The 21,022-nt window shown below is 44.1% G+C and overlaps 1 protein-coding gene across 6 annotated transcripts in view; it reads left to right on the top strand.

Moving 5' to 3' along the window:
* Ppp4r1 (protein phosphatase 4 regulatory subunit 1) overlaps window positions 1–21,022 on the top strand; it is a 51,797-nt gene that overhangs the window by 22,744 nt on the left and 8,031 nt on the right. For all 6 annotated transcript variants that reach the window (XM_047527004.1, XM_047527002.1, XM_047527003.1 and 3 more), the window contains 9 exons: window positions 1,277–1,419; window positions 1,871–2,017; window positions 4,628–4,735; window positions 4,848–4,913; window positions 5,545–5,703; window positions 7,712–7,839; window positions 13,483–14,009; window positions 18,975–19,147; window positions 20,444–20,539. In XM_047527004.1, coding sequence (XP_047382960.1) covers window positions 1,277–1,419; window positions 1,871–2,017; window positions 4,628–4,735; window positions 4,848–4,913; window positions 5,545–5,703; window positions 7,712–7,839; window positions 13,483–14,009; window positions 18,975–19,147; window positions 20,444–20,539 — 1,547 coding nt within the window. The remainder of the gene's footprint in view (window positions 1–1,276; window positions 1,420–1,870; window positions 2,018–4,627; window positions 4,736–4,847; window positions 4,914–5,544; window positions 5,704–7,711; window positions 7,840–13,482; window positions 14,010–18,974; window positions 19,148–20,443; window positions 20,540–21,022) is intronic.

Below are 21,022 nucleotides of genomic sequence, written 5' to 3'. Positions count from 1 at the left end.
TCCAATCCCTAGTACCTGGGGAGAAAAAAGTTCTGTTACGGGCTTTCTATCTGTGTGCTCTTGAGAAGCTCATCCCTACCTCAAAGTCATGAATATTTTTTCCTATGTTATCCAATACATAAACTTCAGCTTCCTTCTCCTCTATATTCAGATTTATATTTCACATGTAATTTACTATTTGACAAATATATATATTTGTTGTATAGATTTATCTTATAAATATTTATCTTATAAATATATATCTTATATATCTTATAAATATTTATCTTATAAATATCTTATAAATACAGGGTTTATTTTTGTGTATCTTAGGAAGTAGAGAACAAACTTTGTTTTATTGTTATTGTTGGTTTTGGTACCAGGAATTGAACTCAGGGGCGATTAACCACTGACCCACCTCCCCAGCTCTTTTTAAAAATATTTTATTTTGAGACAGGCTCTCACTGAGTTGCTTAGGGCCTCACTAAGTTGCTGAGGCTAGCTTTGCTTTGAACTCATGATCCTCCTGCCTCAGCCTCCCAAGTCACTGGGACTATAAGCATGTGCCACTGCACTCAGCTGTAATAAAGTTTTATAAAGAGAGTTAGTTGATCTTTGATGAGTTCTTTGTTAGCTCTGCCTTTCTACCTCAAGATTGCACCTTTCTTCTAATATTACCTTTTAGTTCCTTGAGCTTTTTTTCCCCCAACTTTGAAACTTTTATTTCATCTGGAATTTATGTTTGACATGTGGTAGGAATCTTTCTTTTCTCTCTCTCACATAATTAGCTGATTTTTTTCTTAGCATTATTTATCAGACTGTTCCTTTGGAAATCCAGAGATTCTGAAATGTCCTGTTTCTCACACTTAAATTTGCCATGTATTCTTGGGTCTTTTCAGGTTTTTTTAAAAAGTCTGTTTCCTTTAAACTTACAATATTCATGTTTCTCAGAAGTCTGGTTGTAAATCTGAAAGGACTGTCTTAAGAGTAGGAATCTGATGGACGCTGTGGCGCAGGGGGATCATGAGTTCAAGGCCAGCCTCAGCGATTTCACCAAGCCACTTAGCAAGAAGACCCTGTCTCAAAATTAAAGTTAAAAGGGCTGGGGGTGTGGCTTAGAGGTTGAACAGCAATGCTTACTGCCCATAACCAAAAAGGAAAGGAACTGTGTGGCTTTGGCGCACACGGGTCTGGGTGAGTGCAGGACCGCAGGGCAGAGCAGGCCTTGAAGTCCTTTCCTGCTGCGGATGGAAGCCCACAGGCAGCGCCTTTGCTCACCTCGCTGCTGTTCCAACAGAGCCCACGGTGCGAGCGGAGCTGATGGAACAGGTGCCTCATATCGCATTGTTTTGTCAAGAAAATCGCCCTTCAATACCGTGTGCTTTCTCCAAATACTTACTACCCATTGTGGTCAGATACCTTGCAGATCAGAATAATCAGGTAAGAGTGCCGTCTGTTTGGTCTCAAAGGAACTTTGTGTACATATGTATGTAGGATGGCCCAGCCTGAGTTCTCATTGGATTGTTTTTCCTGATTTCATTATCTGTGTTTCAGAAATGCCCAGTTATCTTAGGTAGGATGCTGCTGCCAGTTGGACATGCCCGTTAGGTCTCCTGAACGCCCTTCTGCCTCGTAACTGCACTCACTTGGTACCCTCCCAGGTGTCCCTCAGTGCAGCTTTGTGACATCTTTACAAGGATGGCTTTTGTGTTCCACTGTTGGAACATAGTCTACCACGTTGTCTTTGTAACAGTGGAAGAAAGTAGCCACAAATATTTGTTTTGCAAGTCACATCTTCCTTTAAGTTCATATGAGAAGTCATCACATTTTAAGGACAGCGTGATAAAGTTGTGTTATTCAATGCACCTGTCTGTTCATTTGGTTTGCCTAGGTGAGGAAGACAAGCCAGGCAGCTCTGCTGGCTCTGCTGGAGCAGGAGCTGATTGAGCGATCCGATGTGGAGACCAGAGTGTGCCCAGTGCTGACAGAGCTGACTGCCCCAGACAGCAACGACGACGTGAAGACAGAGGCCGTGGCCGTAAGTGGCTGGCTCTTTCCATTCAGGCAGAGCTGCCTGTAGAGTGCTCCTCAGAGCTCAGCTGCTTCGTCTCGTTGAGCACGTGACAAAGTAGCCGCCAACTGTTAAGGGACACGTAGTAGCTGAGGGGGAAAGGTGTGTCTTCATAGTAGGTGGGAAGCACCTGCAAAGCCATTGTGTCGAATGGCAAAGTAAGATGGTGTTACCAGAGTGCACTTGAATCGAAAAAAAAAAAAACAACTTTTGTAGTGAGAAGAAGCATGTGAAGACCTTCGGTTGCTACGGAGCACTTTCCTAGGCACCCTGGAGGAACAGTGGAGATAAAAAGAAACAGCGCCGGGCTCCTGCCCTTCGGGGAAGGACAGCCATGCCTGGGCCTCACTGGGATGCGTGCCGGCTGTGGCCCGCCCTGAACAGCGTGCGGCTGCTGTGTTACACACAAATAAAACCAGCATGATTGGTTTTGGGTTTTTGTGGGTAGCAGATATTCTGAGTACTTGAGAGCCATCATAAGTAGGGCATGCGTTAGAGTTTATAGCACTGCCTACTATGATTTATGTCCCTGGTTCCTGAGTTCAGTTAGTAAGAATTCTGATAGTAAATTAGAATTGACAAATCAATCTGAAGATTTATTAGAATCTCTTTGGATAGTGAGCGTTCACTCTCTCCACCTAAAGTAATGTGATTGCATGTTTGTTGATGTAAAAAAAAAATCACACCAGAATATTAAGATCCAGTGCTTCTGGATCATTAGTAGAGAGCTAAATTGGATGACCTCCTTAGTTTCTTTCCCTTGAAAGTTTTCCTGATTGTATTATTTCGTGGTTTTTTTTTTTTTTTTTTTTTTTTTTTTTCGTTTTTAAATACTCACCAATTAGTAGTGAATTTATTTTTCTTGGTGATATTTATTCACATAACAGTCATTTTTAAAGTGTATAATGCAGTAGCATTTAGTGCATTTACAGTGTTGTGCAGCAACCACCTCCACCTCTTCCAAAGCTGCTTTTTTTTTTTTTTTTTTTTTTTTTTTTTTTTTAATTTCAGAGTTCCTCAATAAAGGACATCAGTTTTGATGTAACTGCTGGTTTTTATGAGTAGAGTTTGCTGAGCCATAGTTTTGGTGGGATTTAGAATCTGTAACATGTTGTAATCTGACAGCTGTCTCCAGCACTGGTAGGAAGGAAGCCTGTGCTGTCTCTCACATTTCACGCGTGCTTCTCTTGTCAGGTTCTACATTTCCTGGCTCCCAGTTAGTCTCTATTTCAGGAATAATTCATTCTAACAAATTCTGTCATTCCAGATCCAGGAATACAGTGTAACTTGGGATTTCTATCCAGAGTTTGGATTGGTGACTCTTGTTTGAAAAATAAAGCCAACTGTGGAGTTTAGGAGTTGTAGGCATTATCTCCAGTTCTGCTGACATTGTGGAATTCTGACAGGGATCATTTTATATGGATCAATTTGCCAGCCTAACAATCCATGAATTTGATAGATCTGCCAATTTATTTAAGCATTTGATTGACATGGTCAATATTTTATAGTTTTCAGCAGAAAGAACTTGTATTTTGTTAGATTTCTTGTTTTTTTTTTTTAACATTGTGAAAGATGATGTTTTAAAGGTGCGCATTCTTGCTAATTGTAGAAATACAGATTTTTGTATTCTGACATGTCCTACAACCCTCTTAAAACCACTTATTCTGGTGTCTTCTTTGTGGATTCCTTGGGATTTTCTGCATAGACAACTATGTCATATGAATAAAGAGTTTTTTTTTCCCAATCTCTACCTTTTATTTTCTGTCACGTTTACAGTGTAGGAGGGACTTTCATTGGTAAATGAAGATAAACCATCAGATTTCTTTGTGTGTCAACTTCATAATGGAAAGCTCATTTTTTTTTTAACCTTAATTTTATCTATTTTTGATGTGGTGCTGAGGGTCAAACCCACTGCCTCAGACATGCCAGGCAAGTGCTCCACCACTGAGCCACACCCCAGCCTTAGAAAGCTCATTTTCAAATCAGCAAGGCTCACTTCGGTTGGTGTTCTGTGTCAGCTGAGATGTGCACATTGGGAATGTCCTGGCTTTCCTTGAAGCAGATGTTGCAAAAACAGGCCTGGGGAGCCTCAGTTAACATGGCGCGTGACAAAGTGAGGCTGCCTTTCCCCCTTCCTTGGTAACACAGATGTGCTAAGCCCTGGTCCTTTTCAGGCATCTTTCCCGAGAAGGAAAAGTCACTAGTGTGTTTGTTAGAAAAATATAGATGTCTTAAAAAAAACTTTTAAAGATTAAAATGATTAAATATTTAAATAATAACAATGAAGTGATATGGATAAAAATGAAAGTTTTAAAATTTTCTGTAAGTTTATTGTACATTTAGTATTTGTTGGTTAATTCTATCAATAATGGTTAATACCTGTTTTTCTGTTTCCTTTTTGGATAAATTGGTTGGAATTATCAGTTACTCTGAATATTTTCTGTGTTGTAATCAGTATAATTATGTCATATCATTTTATATGTCCTTAAATTATTTCTTTCATTCAGTTATCAGACATAATTGAAAAAGCCTTCCTTTTTAAAGATATTTCCAGCGTGTTTTTCTTACTTATTTTAGATAATGTGCAAGATGGCGCCCATGGTTGGGAAGGACATCACGGAGCGTCTCATCCTGCCCAGGTTCTGTGAGATGTGCTGTGATTGCAGGATGTTCCACGTGCGGAAGGTGCCTTTACACATAGCTCTAAGGACTAACGTGATATGTGGAATTTAGTGGGTTGTTTTTAGGGAGCTCTGTATGCAGTGTTTGGAAATGTCACCCATGCTTTTGTTGTCAGGTCTGTGCTGCCAATTTTGGAGATATTTGCAGTGTAGTTGGCCAACAAGCTACTGAGGAAATGTTGGTAAGTATCATAAGAGAGTAAGCAGTATGTTATAAAGTAGCATGTGAAGTTCGAAATGCAGACATTTATCCCCAAATGTTATTAACACAATCCCATGAATGCGAACCAGGAAGATGATACTGACTTTAGTTTACTTGTCTGCACTCCTAGAATCTGGGCACTTAAACTGTGTTTTGGTAAGGATAGTTTACTAAAAATTTGAATCCACGTGACAGTCATCAATTCATTGTTATCATTCCCATTTCTATGAAGTAAATTAATTCATTTGAATTAATTTTATTACAGCCCCCCAATATTTTGGTGGTATCTTAAATCTACAGCAGATTAGTTTTAAATAGTAGTATGTGGGATGCGTATGTTTGACGTCCGAGTTCACATGACTTGTTTCTGAAAGGCTCTGTTCTGCGAGATAAGTCCAGGACCAGCCTGAGATAGCGCTGAGCTCTGTTTGTTGAGTGTTTGGGGTTTGCGAGTCAGTTATGGCTTACATGTGATTCATTGAAAACGGCGTATTAACGTTAAAAATCACTCTTTTAAGAAAATCCAGTGTTTAAAACACTGTGAAAGCGGAAGGTGAGAAAGAAGGGACGTGTGCCCTCCTCAGTTTGCCTGACCTGCCCTTCTCGTGCAGCTGCCCAGGTTTTTCCAGCTCTGCTCTGATAACGTGTGGGGAGTCCGGAAGGCTTGTGCTGAGTGCTTCATGGCCGTGTCCTGCGCCACCTGCCAAGAGATTCGACGGACCAAGTTGTCGGCCCTGTTTATTAATTTGATCAGTGATCCTTCACGTTGGGTATGGTTTTATCATTTTTGTAAAATAGTACATTCTAGCCTGTAGAAAGACAACTATGTTAAGAATCTTTTTCTTTTTTAAAAAATGTTTTTCTTAGTTGTAGATAGACACAATACCTTTATTTTATTTATTTATTTTTATGTGGTGCTGAGGATCAAACCTAGTGCCTCACATGTGCTAGGCAAGTGCTCTACCGTTGAACTGCATCCCCAGCCCTAAGAATCTACTTTTCTTAACTGTATGGTATTTCTTTACAAATAAAAATCTGTTGGTTTTCATTCAGTTGACACTGATGTACAACATTCATTTTTTTTTTTAAGAACTTTGTATTCCTTAAGTAATAGTAGATGTGATCAGATATGAACATTTGGTTGTAGGATATACTTTCCCCCCCTGATACTGGGGATTGGATCTAGGGGTGCTTTACCACTGAGCTATATCCCCAGTCTTTTTTTTTTTTTTTTTTTTTCCTCCTAATTTTGAGGCAGGATTAAGTTGCTGAGGCTGGCCTTAAACTTGCTATCCTCCTGCCTTGGCCTCCTAAGTCACTGGGATGACAGGCATGTGCCCCTATGCCTGACCGTGTACTACTTTTGATGTGTTGCTGGATTCAGTTTGCCAATGTTATACTGAGGGGCTTTGTATCCATATTATAAAAGACACTGGTCCTCATGTTTCTTGTGATGGCTTTGCTTATTTAGTTTTGTTGTAATTTAAGTTGTTGTAATTGAAGTTGTTCCTTCCTCGTTTGTATTTTGTTTGAGAAAGGTTGTGAAGAAGTGGTATTAATTCTTTAAATGTTTGGTAGAATTTAGTGGAGAAACCCTCTGGGCCTGGCCTTTTCTTTATAGACAGTTTTAAAATTGCTAAGTAAATTTTCTACAACCTTTATTTGGGAGCAAGTTTAGAGATTCAACAATATCCAGAAAAGGTAAACTCAGACATGTATTTTCAAAAATCACATCTTATGTTTTTATGGAAGTAATGCTTGCTGTCTTGCAAAGGGGAAACTGAGTCCACACACACACATTTTTTCCCATGAAGTGTATGATTCCAGACTTTGGAAAAGCCAGCTGGGTCCTTTTTTTGCATATTCTCCAAGTAGGTAAATACTAATAGATATACCTTGTATGTATTTGTCTTTGTAAAATCCACGTAATCACACAGTCCTTCCTTCAAAACTCGCAGAAGTTTCTGGAGAACTGTAGGAAAGGGATGCTGCCCTGAGAGAGCTGGGTCTGTGCTGCTCAAGGGTGACACTCCTCTGCCATCGTGCTGCCCCTGCCGGGTTGTGTTCGTCCTCCTTCCTCCCGTGAGACTCTTCAAACAGCCTGACTTTGAAAATAAGGCAGAAATCCATGAAGTGGGATTCTGTGACGCCCACACAAGTGACATTAAGAACTGCAGTGCAGTTGCAGTTGGGAATGGGGTGGGGGAGAGGAGGCGAGGAGCAACAGGGAGGAAAGGAAGGTCCCCTGCGCGTGGTCACGCAGGGAACCCAGCCAGGACGCTTGGATACGCCCAGCACATGAACAGGAGCGTGTGCTCTCAGGTCGTGTGAGATGTGTCCCAGGACCGGGTCTGTCCCGCCTCCTTGTAGTGAATAGGCTAGATGGCCTTTCCTTCCTGAAAACATTAAATGTATTTGTCACATTTGTTAACATTATTACTTTATAATTTCTTTGGTAATCTTGGTTTTCTTTATTCTTTTTGTTGTTGAAACTATAACAAGACTTTTTAAAGACTTACTCTTCACAAATGCCTTATAGGGGTTCTAGTTCTCAGATCACCCTTGAATAATAGAAAAGAAAAAATTGGAAGTAAAAAGGAGAGATTAACTCATAAAGGTTTCAGAGTCCTTGCTGAAGGATTCCTATCGTTCAGATGGGGTTTCTTTGGGAAGTGCTGTGTTACCTGGAATGCCTTCGTCTCTGCTGGGGAGAGCAGCCTGCTGCGGTGCGTGCGGCAGAAGCTCTGTCCCTGTGGTCACCAGCTGCCTCCTCCCCAGGTTCGCCAGGCAGCCTTTCAGTCGCTGGGGCCTTTCATCTCCACGTTTGCTAGCCCATCCAGCTCAGGCCAGTATTTCAAGGAAGAAAGCGAAAGTTCAGAAGACACGTCCACAGAAGACAAGCACAGGTATGACTTTAGAACTTTGTTTTCCAGTTTCGAGTGTTCGTGAATATCATTTCCACTGTTTTATAACACACATTCATTTTGGAGCATTTACTAGAAAAATATAGAGTTTTAAGTTTTACATTATTTAAACATAGTTTATTACATATTAAATGAGAAGATCTATGTATCACACGTAGCTTACCTGGCACAAAGAAAACTAAATGGTAGATTTTAAGAATTTTTAATAAGTTTATTTACTAAATGATTTACTTAGTAAACTGTTGATATTTATAATATGCAGGGTGATGCTTATGCAATTTAAAGGGTTTGTTTTTGTTTCTTTTAATGAGTTTTCAAGGAGTAAAACCTAATTTAAGAGTGCATTTGTGGGGCTGGGGTTGTTGGCTCAGTGGCAGAGCACTTGCCTGGCACGTGTGAGGCACTGGGTTCGAGTCTCAGCAGCACATATAAGTAAATAAATAGAAAAAAGGTATTGTGGGGCTGGGGTTGTGGCTCAGTGGTAGAGACCTTGCCTAGGGTCTGTGATCCTCAGCACCACATAAAAATAAACAAGGGACTGGGGAGATAGCTCAGTTGGTAAAGTGCTTGCTTTGCAAGCACAGGGCCCTGGGATCGATCCTCAGCACCGCAAAAAAAATAAATAAATAAATAAACAAATAATACAAAGGCTTTCTGTGCATATACAACTACAAAAAAAAAACAAAACTTTTTGAACCTCCATTGGTTTAGTTTTTAGAATTTATGATGATATATGCCCAGGGTGTCTGTTGGGCCTCTCTTAAGGTCTGAACCCTAGTGCGTGGATGCGTGTGATCTGTATAGGAGTGACCCGTGTGAGCAGGTGTGGGAAGTGGCCCTGCAGGGACCCTTGAGCTACCGTAGTGTCTTGTTGTCCCTTGTCACAAAGTGATGGGTGTCTCTTCTCTAGGTCTCAGTATGGTGGCATTGCTTTCTTGGTGTTCTGATTTGGTGGTCCTTCCTCTCTGCCACCTTGCTTGCCTTTTTGCCCATTCTCCTACTGTCCTGCTGCATACCAAACAGACCTGAGGGTGCCGTGTCTGTCGAGGAAGACACGGCACTCCACCCCGTCTCCTGGCACATGGCCTGTCACCCTTGGGGTGCAGATGTCCGCTGCCGAGGTCAGCAGGCTTTCCCACTACGACCTGGACCTACTGAGGACTGCTGCATAGCTTTCGTTTATCTTTAAATCTGGAACGGGTCTAGTAAGTGCAGGTGTGAATTATAAAACTTGGATGGGACGGGATGGCACACTTGTCGTGAGAGCCAGATAGTAAATGTCATTCCCTATCCCACGGCTCAGCTCTGCCTTGGCAGCCATGTGCGTTTGGTGAACGATGGCTTGGTTGCGTTCCGGTGAACTGTTACTGATAAAAGCCATTGTTGTGCCTATTAAGGCTGTGTTTGCTGACTGCTGTACGTGGCACTATTGGAAGAGCTATTTAAAGGAGTGTAATTCCTGGATTCTTTTTCCATTGTAATGAGGTATGTCTTATTGTCAATGCAGTACTACTTGGGGCATTAGCTTTTCTGTATTGCTAGACGTTACTGAATTAAGGTAATGGTATTGTGGAGAGGAGAGTCCCCTGGTCGAGGAAGGAGTTCTGTCAGATAATGTAAATGCTTTTGCATAGTTTGACTTACTAGCTCTGTAAAGATGTAGTCTATAAATTATGTCTCAGAACCATTAGCTTGTTTGCCCTACCTTATATACTGTACTGGCTTATTTTTAAGCTGTCTTAAAATTGTTATGCTCTTAAGATGGATATGCAAAAATTAACTGAGCACCTACTATGATCCACATGCTATAAATGGAAATTTAGAACTTAGTTATCTCAAGTTACTGAGAATTCAGATTTTTTTTTTTTTGGTACCCAGGGGCACTTAACCAGTAAACCACATCCCCAGCCCTTTTTAATATTTTTGTATTTAAAGATAGGGTCTCCTTAAGTTGCTTAGGGTCTCACTAAGTTGCTGAGACTGGCTTTGAACTTGTGAGCGTCCCGCCTCAGCCTTGAGTAGCTGGGATTATAGGTGTGTGCACCACCATGTCCTGCAAGAATTCAGATTTCTTAAGCAATATCTTAGGAAGTGTTTGGCCCTCTTTCTAATGCTGTTTATTTTTGTATGATTTTTTTTTGGGGGGATGCTGGGGATTGAACCCAGGGCCTTGTGCTTGCAAGGCAAGCACTCTGCCGACTGAGCTGTCTCCCCAGCCCCTGTATGATGTTTTTTGTATAGTGGCTCTGGAAACATTTACTGCCACACGGTACTCTGTGAAGACTTGCTGATTACCAGAGTATGACTTCATGAATTTTGTCTTTCCCTTACCCATCAGGCTTCCTTGAAGCATTTATGCTTCACTGAAAGTGCTGATAAAGTCTCCTTCCAGAGTGGATTTTAAGGTCATGCAGAACAGGCATTTCTCAAAGCACTTCCCTGTCCTCTGCGTGGACTTCCTGTTGCTTCTCCTGCTTTGATGCTGGCTGCTCTGTTAGGGGCTCTCTTGTCCCCCTGTAGCCTCTTCTAACAGTGAATGTCAACATGTTCACTGTCTCCACACACAGTACCAGCAAGAACCCCTTCTTGACCTTTTCTAGGAAACTCAGAGCTTTGTGTCTCTGCTGTCAGCACTGGAATTGGAGCACCAGCCTTTAATCGCATCTCGGTTGTGTATTCATGTCCCTCCCAAGACAGGCTGTGGCCTCCAGTGTAGCATCTGGTTCTGCTGCCCTTCACGTCTGTGCCTTTCCTGAGCTGGCACCTGGTTAGTGCACAGGAAATTTTGAGTGAATTATTCTAAAGGAAAGATGGGTCTGATCTCGAAAATCTTCCGTAAGTGCTTGTGCTACGCGTTGTTGGCTTAGCTGAATGCCAACATGTAAATGTGAGATTGATTGCTTTTGGCACCGTTTGGGGAGTATTTCTCTAATATTAGAACTTAGGTTAGTTGAATGAACTAATGCACAGCAGGCTTTGGAAGGTGTGTTCTGGAGGGTTCTCCTTGTTCTCGCTGCAGGACCCAGTGCTTCTTAACCAGGTGTTTACAGGTTGTTTTTGGTTTGAAATATCTAGTCAGGTTTTCAGGCCCCATGTCCTGTACTGAGGAACTCTGAGGATATCATTTATAAGCTTACATGAGTATAACAAGAAATTTAAAATTCTTTGGAGATGAACTCCTGCCGCACCCTCTGGTGCTCTTGTACCCACATCTTTTGGGAGCTGGGACCCTCCCTCCATTGTGCAGAAACATGGTTGCCTCAGTTTTCAAAACCATGTTTGTTTTGCATAGTAGCATTTTTAAAAAAAATTTTTTACAATTTTTTTTTATTGTAAGCAAATGGGGTACAACTTGTTTCTCTGGTTGTACATGAAGTAGAAGCGTACCATTTGTGTGATCATACATTTACATAGGGTAATGTGTTTGATTCATTCTGTTATTTTTCCTTCCCTCCACCCCCCCACCCCTGTTTTCCCTCTATAAAGTCCTTCCTTCCTCCATTTTGCCTCCCTCCCACCCCCCATTATGTATCATCATTCGCTTATCAGCGAGATCATTCGTCCTTTGGTTTTTTTGGGATTGGCTTATCTCACTTAGCATGATATTCTCCAGCGTCATCCATTTGCCTGCATGTGCCATAATTTTATTCTTTATGACTGAGTAATATTTTGTTATATATATATACTACAGTTTCTTTATCCATTCATCAATTGAAGGGCATCTAGATGTATGGTAGCATTTTGAAGTCTAGCAAGTGAGAATGTCAGAATTGTGGCACTGAGCAACTTGATCTTGAATCAGTGTTACCCAGCCCAGGAAAAGTAAAATTCAGGGAGTTTACATCACAGTCAGTTTGAAGCCATGCATGCAGTGAGCCCTGCCAGGATCTCATACTAGGGAACGCTTGTATCTTCTAGTCCCTTTAGGATGTGCCGTGTGATTTGCATTTGCTAGACAAGTAGAATACTTAGCTGTTCATTTCCTATTCGATTTTGTTGCTGAGAACATTAAAATTTCACCTTGATGCTAAGGTAGAGATAGTGATCAGAGAACTTCAAACCCCTAGAACAATTTTACATTCTGAATGACCTTTTAACTAGGAACTTTTTGTGTGTGTTTTAAATGGAAGTTTCATATATTTGTCAGATATTAGATGAGGTCTTGTAAGTTTATGTGTTCATTCCTCCCTGTTCCCTTTGCTGAGAAATATCCTGTTACTGTAAATTTTAAAATTTGGTTTGAATGATTTCAGAAAAATGGTACAAATACCACAAAGAATCCCATATATATCCTTCATCCAAATTCTCTAGATATTAATGTTTTACTGTATTTGCCTTACTGTTTATTTTTGGAACTCTTGAGAATGAGTTTTGACAAGACAATCTTTTTACCTCCCTTAAATACGTCACTGCGTATTTTTTTGAAACGCACACATTACCAGGCACAGTGGCACAGGCTTATAAACCCAGTGGCTCAGGAGGCTGAGGCAGGAGGATTGTGAGTTCAAAGCCAACCTCAGAAACTTAGCAAGACCCTGTCTCAAAATAAAAAATAAAAAGGGCCGGTGACATGGCTCAGTGGTTGAGTGCCCTTGGGTTCAATTCCCAGTACAAACAAACAAACAAACAAACAAAAAACCACACGCACACACAATCAGTACATAACTTCAGTGTCATTACCAACGCAGGAGATTAACAAAACATTGTAGACTTTATTCAGATTTCACCATTATCCCACTAAAGTTCTTAATAACAAAAGGAAAAACACTTTTCAATAAGGGCAGTATGATAAGAGAACACGCTGAGCACACAGGCTCATTTTTGCACAACAGCACAAGCTTCAAAAGCTGTTTTGAGAAGGAAGGGGTCCCCTCCTGTGTCTCGGCCAGTCCTTGTTCTGACGAGTTAGGAGTAAATGGGCACCGAGAAGCCCCAGAGGCCCAGGAGTTCTGTGTTAATGCACTGGCAGTGTTGGCTCCAGCAGGCAGTCCAGTTTCTTCAGCTGTACCCCGTTGGGTGATGTGTGCGTGCTGTTTAATAGTTACAGAGCAGAAGGGAAACACTGTGAAGTGTGTTGTCAGATAGTTTATATGCTTCTGTTTTTTCTTTATTTTAAAAAATCTTCAATAATCACATATTTTTTTTTTTCTTTTTTCTTTTTTTGGTACTGGGATTGAACTCAGGGGCACTTGCCCACTGAACCACATCACCAGCTCTGTTTTGTATTTTATTTAGAGACAGGGTCTCACTGAGTTGCTTAGCGCCTCGCTTTTGCTGAGGCTGACTTTGAACTCAGGATCTTCCTACCTCAGCCTCCCGAGCCTCTGGGATTATAGGCCTCTGCCACTGTGCCCAGCACCCAGAATTCTTAAATGTTACTTTCCCCCACTAATAATACTTGAATAGCTAGACTAATGCTTAATAGGTATTTATATCTTTGAACAAAGAACAACTGATGGAAAAAGCAGTAATAGACATAAATGATTCAATTTGTATGGATAATAATTTTTAATATTTAACTTACAAAATGCTATGTGTAATATTTATCACGGATTTTTTTCCAGTAATTGTTTTTATACTTTCATGTTTTTGTGTGTTTTTCCCCCCCAAATGAAACAATAAAAGGATCAGAAATCAAGATGTCCTAGAGGATGTACAAATCAGGCCAGAGGATGTTCCTTCAGATCTCAGAGTCTCTAATTCCAGTATCAACCTGGAAAGCTTGCTGGAAGGTCCTGCTGCTGAAACATCTAGGAAGTCTCCAGGTGAAATCAGTGTTCCAGTGGACAGCTCTTTACTTTGTACTTTGTCCTCAGAACCTCGTCAGGAAGCAGCTAGTAATGAGAATGACAGAAAGCCTGGTCACTACAAGTCCACCTTCCGGCCAGAGGCTGGCACCAGCTGCCACGATTCGGCTCTCTTAGATCAGGAGCTGTACAACTCCTTCCATTTCTGGAGGACTCCTCTTCCTGAAATAGATCTGGATACAGAGCTGGAGCAGGACTCTGGGGAGAGCCTCAGCCCAGAGAGACCAGAAGCAGCCCCTGGAGTCCCAGCGTCATGTTCTCCAAACATCAGCATGGCCACCAGGAGGGAACTTGAAGAAATGATAGAGAACCTGGAGCCCCACATTGATGATCCAGACGTTAAAGGTATGGAAATGTTAATCGAGTTCTTTATTCTAAAATTGATGTGAAATGTGACTTTTCAAAACCTTTTTCTAGAATAATTGCCACCTTTTAAGATCGAAGCATGTGTACTTTTGTTTGTTTTTAAGAAAATCTCGGTTAAGGTAGGCTCGTCACTGTGTCCCGTATTGGGATGTGCACCACCTGGTTGATCTGAAGTCACTGCCTGCTGGACCGTGGGAGGAGGTGGGGGTGTGGGCCCAGGCAGCCAAGGAAGGTGCTGTCTTCCACCCTTTGAAGATGCAGCCTTCCTGATGATTCGCCGACCCTTTGGGGAAAGCTGCGATGTTACTTAAGCCAGCGGTTTTGGAAGATCCCATGAGTACTAGTTTTCAGATCTTATAGCACTTTCTGAATTTTTTTATTTCCTTGTTTGTTCTAAAAGCTGAAGTTTCTCAGCTGTCAGTTTGCCCAGTATTGGGAAATACCCATTTCTGAAGTGGATAAAATGGTAGTGTCAGCATGCTGACGTTTTAAAATGTTTGAAAACTGCATTAGCATGGTTAAGTTAGCAGTTGTCTTTATTTGACTTTCATTTATTGTGTTTTTTTAGCAAATTCCTATTATAATTTTATACTTGGGAAAAATTAAACATGACTAAAGGCTAATTCCTACACTTGATGGCTGAACTCTAATTGAAAAGTAGTTTCTTTAACCTTCATTTTTTAAGAGTCTTGGGCGTGTCATTTCTATCAGTAAGAGTCACGCTTTCGAATGGACAGGTGTTAGACGAGAAGCGCGGGCCAGCAGCCCACAGCAGGGCAGTCGCTCCCCTCCACACCTGCTGTGGTCTGCCTTTTCCAGAAGGCCGCCAAGCAGAGCCAGCAGCTGGCAGCCCTCAGGTCTGACGCATCCCTCGTGAAGCCTGAGGGAGCCACGCTGAACTGGGCGCCAGCCAGAAGACGGAATTTCAGTAGGACACCATGGCTTCTCCCTCCCAGGAGGGTGTTTTCACGGGACCTTGGAGCGTTGCTTCCTTTGTTTGTTCCTCAGCTGCGCTCCTGCTGTGGATGTTCACCCCCATCCAGTTTCTGCATTTTCAACGACTTGATTCTTGGCAAGGGCTGAAGATTTTACTTTGTTCGACAAACAAGAATCCTCACCAGATCTCACTTTGTGTCCCCTCCTTCCCTCCACTCCCTTCTTCCCCCATGAGGATCCAGGATTAGACCCCAGACTAGGGTCACTCGAGCCAGCCATGGGCGACGCTTGATAAGTCATCAGTGCCTTTGCTCATTCCCGCTTTGTTTGCTTTGTTATTATTTGTCAACTTAAATTTGATAAAACATCCAACTTTAATACCTCATATTTTATTTTTCTTAAATTCCATTTTTTATGAGAAAGAGGTTGCCAGCTCCTCTTTCAGCATGTTCTGAGACCCGTTAGCTTTCAGACATATCGTATGCACTTTTCAATGTTAACTGAAGTTTTGAATGAGTTTTAGTTTTTTCAACAAAATAGTTTCTGTAGTTCACTTTTTAAGACCTTTGTGTAAATGTGACTTTCAGGATATGACTTTGTTTCCTTCCTTTCTTTCTTTTTTTGGACCTAGGGATTGAACCCAGGGGACCTCTACCACTGACCTACACCCCAGGCTCTTTTTTTTTTTTGGAGACAGGGTCTCACTGAGCTTGGACTTGTGACCCTCCTACCTCAGCCTCCCAAGCCCAGCTTATAAGCCACAAATATTGTATTTTTAAAAATACTTTTTAGTTGTCAATGGACCTTTATTTTACTTGTTTATATGTGGTGCTGAGAATTGAACCCAGTGCCTCCTAGGCAAGTGCTCTACCACTGAGCCACAGCCCAGTATAGTCTTGTGATCTGCTCAGTCCTTCCTAATGCAGCTCTTTCACCTGGTAGATCAACGTTTGTCACCCTCTGTCCCGTGGCCATGATTGCCCACACGTTCATTGTAGGTTAATTTGTTCCGTCAGTAGTACTGAGTACCTGTAGAGCTGGGTACTGTCTCAGGGACTAAGCAGAGAGCAGCTGCAAACCAGACAACAGTCCTGGGGTTTGGGGCGCAGCAGCAGCAGTGGCTGGGTGTTAGGGTGCAGGGTGGAAGCCAGGGTGTGCTCGACAGCAGCTCGAGTGGCCCGGCCTAGCCGCCGAGCTGCACCAGCTCCAGGCCACAGAGTTCCTGAGTGCTTGGTGTTGTTGAGATCTAAGGGCACTTTTAACCTGTGTGAAGTAGCACCTTAATTCTCCATCATGTCAGAAGCCGTCCTGAATTTTTAGAAGAATGGGAGTTGATTTTGGGTGCTTTTTATTTTCTACTTGTGCCATTGTAGGGCAGACATTTCCTTCAGACCGTGTCAGAAAGGGTCACGTTCCTCGAAGGCAGAACTTTGACCTCAGATTGAAAGCGAAGTGCTCACCAGGGAACACCCCCTGAAACCCATGTCCTCGCCAGGGAGCACCCCTGGAAGTCGTGGATGAGCGTTGCGAGGGCACGCACAGCCAGCTCATCCATCTGCCCAGAGAAGCCCTTTCAGGACAGAGCGGGACACGGGCCCAGCTCCAGCCCTGGTCCCTCCCTCATGGCTGTGCTCAGAGAGGCTCAGTGGGTTTCTTCTGAGGCAGCTCTTGCTTCACAGTCTCGCTGATTTCCATCCGACCTTCCCGCGAGCATTGGTGCTCTTTGCTGCTTTGTAGGTTTGGGGCGCAATGTTGAACTGTTTCCTCAGACTGCAATGAGGCAGTCCTGTTGTGTGGAGCCCTTTTCAGTTAGAGAAGATAGATCCCTCAGAGTGAAACCCTGAGGAGGAGGAAGAGACACCCTTTCCCCAGAGCCAGAGCGAATGAATTTGAGGTGTCCTCTGTCACCGTCAGGAGTTTCAGTTCCCTGACTTTCAGGAGTTTCAGTTTCCCTGTGGCTGGGCAGATTCAGGGTTGAACCAGGGCCCTTAAGCAACAGCTGTGCAGAAATCCTCCCTCAGCTGGATCTGCCACAGTGCTTAAGATCCGCTGCTCACAAAACTATTTCTTTCTAGTTTGAGTCCCATGGAAGAATCAGGCCCTTCGAGCAGTGGGTCAGAAAAGCTGTACTGTTCACTGATTTCAATCAGTAAATTCTTGTTGTCCTTAGGAACTTGTAAGTAATCACCACCACAGTCTGAAGAGTTGGAGTTCCGAAAGGTTAACTCAGCTGTGCGAGCTCCTTCAGGAAAGGACTCAAGCTGACGTTTTCAGATGGTCCCCATTTCTGAGATGTGTCTCTGGGGATTGTGTTTCTTTATAGATCCTTGGTTCACGCCACCTAAAACTCTGCTGGGCCTGATTAAGTTGCCCGATCCCCTCACTGAGTTCTCTGCATGTACCATTGGAGTTATACATGGTGAACCCTAAGTCTGGATCAGCCACTTCCGTTGGGAATGACAGCCGCTGGCCGTGTGTGACACACACTGAATCAGTTGTCCCTGCAGTGAGTCCAGAGGCCCAGTGAGGAGATACGCCAGTTCTAGCAGCTGTCTCTGAGTGACAGTCTAAGACTTAGTAAGAAAGCTAGCAGCAGATTTCAGTATTAGTTCTGAGTCCGTAACTCTGGTTCTTGGGATTTCCGTCTGTACTGCTGTAGTCAGGCCTGGATGAAAATCTTAAGTTCCTCATGCTGGCACTGTAGAACCTGCTAAAGGCCCTGCGGTAGCTAAGCCGAAGATGCTGCCTTGTTCTTTGGAGAATTTGAGCTTCAGTTCTCAGGATGCAGCACTAGGCTCCATCTTGTATCAGTTTTCTGAAGAAGGTAAGTTCATAGTGGAACTCATTTACATTTTTGTGAACATAAAAACTTACAATAAGCCCAAACATGCACATAGCAACAGGAAGGATGCAGCAAACTTAGATAAGTGGCCTGTGTCAGATGTTCCCATGAGCGGCTGGTGTAGCACCAGCTTCTTGGGGCGCTGGCGCTGGCCAGGCCTCTGTTGCTGCTATGCTTCGGCTGGGGACCCTTGAAAGGGGCCAGGAGGGGCAGAAAACGTTTTTAAAGAGATCATAGGAATTGCCGCTGAGATTCTGAGGAGAGCGAGCTCACAGTCCACCTCTCGGCCAGCGACGGCCTGCAGGAACAGTGTGCCTCTGTGTGTCCTGCATCCATGCTGCAGGTGCTGGCCAGACGCACTTTCTAGACGCTGCAGCACATGAGTAGGCTCTTCTAAATGCTTGTTGACCGTCTTGTTTGAATATGCTTGTATTTTAAGTTTTCATCTTTTGAACACCAAGTGGATTGCTACTTGGAGTAAGTGCCAAGCAATACTTTTTGCTAAATTTCTCATGTATTTGGTGGGGTGGGGGAGGTAGCAAGAATGCTTTTTCTTGGTTTTGAATTTCCCTTGCTCAGGAAGGCAATACCAGTTGCCAGATTTAAGAATCCACTGCTTGCTAAGTTGTCATTTGGTTTGCTGCAAGCAAGACAGTGCTCCTGTGGGATCCCTGTTTGGGACAAGCTACTTATCCCAAAGTAAAGTGGAATAGGATGTGAGAGGTGTTTAAATGTTACCTGGAACGTGCTGCAGAAGCCTTTGTAATTCGCGCTGTTTTATGTTGGCAGGGTTTGTGGGACTGCTCTTCTGCTGAAGTGGCTTAGTAAGTAGGCCTCGTCAGCCTGGCTCGCGCACTACCAAAGCATAGCTCACTCACTCAGTTGACTCCTCTGTGTGCCGCTGGAGGCCCTCCAGCGCCTAGCTAGCGTCCCTCTCCTCCTACTAACGCAGAATAATGTGCAGTAGTGGAGAAGCATGTTTAATCCCGTGGAAGCATATTAGTTTTCTACTTTTTCTCTTGAAGGACTAATGATTTGCCCTAGTAGAAATTTTTTTCAGCTTTTCGATGTGGCGTGAAAACGCGTCGCTCTTGGTAACGGGTCATGCGGTGGAGGAGCGTTCCCGGAGCCCTGCCCACCCTGACTGTGTCCTCTTCTGCCCACAGCACAAGTGCAGGTGCTGTCGGCCGCACTGCGCGCTTCCTGTCTGGACGCTCATGAGGAGAGCAGCGGCGTGGCCAGGAGAAGTGACCTGCCAGACGAACTGGGTATAAATGAGCTACCAAATTGTAAACTAACTCCAGATGATTCTGTGCCTTTAATCTGCGATGCCGTTGAGGTAACGAACCCCAGGTGTTTGCCCCAGCAGCCGTGGTGGGGATGCTGTGGCTAGTCACTTCTAGTTAGTGCGTTCTGGGGCTGCTGGGTTTTCACGTCCTTTTGCGTAGAGTGAAGGTGACTGTCCCCATCCTGTCCTCGCGACACTGTGCCATGGTGAATGTCTGGGAAGTAGTCCCGGTCCTGCCGACCGCGCTGGTAGACTTGATGCTCATGTAGCTCACTGCAGTGAGATAGTCTTACTGGAAACAAAGCCCTTTGTCGAGAATAATTAACTCTTCCCTTTTCTTTTTGGAGAGGTGCTTTGTTTCTGGTCGGACCATTTCACTGCAGCAAGCAACACAGTGTTCTGAGAAGATCGGGACTTGAGGCCACGTGCGGAGGGCCAGTGGCATTGTCTGGACCTGAGTGTGAGGGTGGGTACTGTCACAGCTCCTCCTCCGCGCGCTCGGGAGCCCACGCAGCCCCAGCAGCCAGCGGCAGTTGCTCCGTCTCTTCTCCTGGGTGGTGTCGAGGCAGACAGGGAACCAGCCGCTCGCTGGGAAGCCAGTGGCCCCGGGGCCAGTGGCAGGAGTGGTGAGCTCAGGAGGGTGCGCTCCCGCACTTGGGGATGGCAGGTTCGGGCACTCCGTGCGTTTGTCTTAGTGTCTGTTGGACGGAGTCTGGTGTGGCGAGGACTCCGAGGAGCACCGGTCTCTGGAGGGAAGTGCTGGCCGCTTGTGGGGGTTCGACTGCCAGGATGTAGCTGCGTTTTAGGTTTTTTATTGGTGTGCTTCGTGTGGGGGGGATTCCGTGGCTAAAAGTAGGTGTTTCTGAATTAGATATTAACAGCCAAGAACAAATGCTATGGCACCCAGTGGCCTCAGACAGCTGACTGAAGGAAGCCTCACAGCACTGTTTTTTAAAGGAGCTATTCAAGGGATTCGGTTCATTGCAAAATCACTTTCAGATTTACTTTTTAATCACTTCATTTCCCTGGAATAAACTTTGACGAATTCAGCAGCTCTTCAGCCAGCTTGACTAAAGCAGAGGAAATTCTTATGAGGCCCTTGGGGTGGGCTTGTGCGTTTGTGTGGTGCCGGGATCAAGCCCGGGCCGCGTGCGTGCCGGGCCAGCGCTCTGCACTGCGGTGCACCCAGCCCGGGGCCTTAGGGTGTTCACAAGTGTGTGCAAAGCTGAGGCATTGGTGTGTGTCCCTGGCTCGTTGGTGGCCTCAAAAGGTAGGTAGCCTAGTAAGACGGTTAAGTGAGGACAACGTGGAGGAGAATGCTCGCTAAGCACGTCTTCTTCCTGACAGAGCGTGGACTCCGCTCCTCACTACGCCCACGACGACTCGGACGTGAGCACCAGCAGTGGCTTCAGCCCCGAGGAGGAGAGAAGGGCCAAAGTGCAAGTAAGCCCCCTCTCTGCTGGCCGCCCGGTGTCCACGGCTAAGTCCAGGGCGTCCCTGCTGGCGGGACCCCGGCAGGGAGCAGGTCCCAGGCACACCTTCCCCAGATCAGTTCCCGCCAGGGTCCATGATGTACCTTTGCAGGTCCCTAAACACACACATGTGCCCCTCTTCACCTTTCAGGACTAGCAGGATCACCCATGCTACCAAGGCGTGGCCTCGTTTGTAACACAGCTTTTAAGTGTAGTAGTTCATTCTGGTTGGCCTTTCAGTTATTTAGTGTTTAAGATCTTAATTTATTTTGCTTTGTATACACACACGTTTTCCTTAGCATGTGTTTCTTATATCGCTTCAATAACTAGATAGCCTAACATTGGACATTAAAATCCGTATATTTAGCTGGGCATGGTGGTGCACGCCTGTAATCCCAGTGGCTCGGGAGGCTGAGGCAGGAGGATGGCAGGTTCAAAGCCAGCCTCAGCAAAA

This window comes from Sciurus carolinensis, chromosome 15, assembly GCF_902686445.1.
Source record: "Sciurus carolinensis chromosome 15, mSciCar1.2, whole genome shotgun sequence".
Taxonomy (NCBI): Eukaryota; Metazoa; Chordata; class Mammalia; order Rodentia; family Sciuridae; genus Sciurus; species Sciurus carolinensis.
The sequence above is the reverse complement of the archived record's forward strand: the minus strand, read 5'-3'. Positions and strand labels throughout refer to the sequence as shown.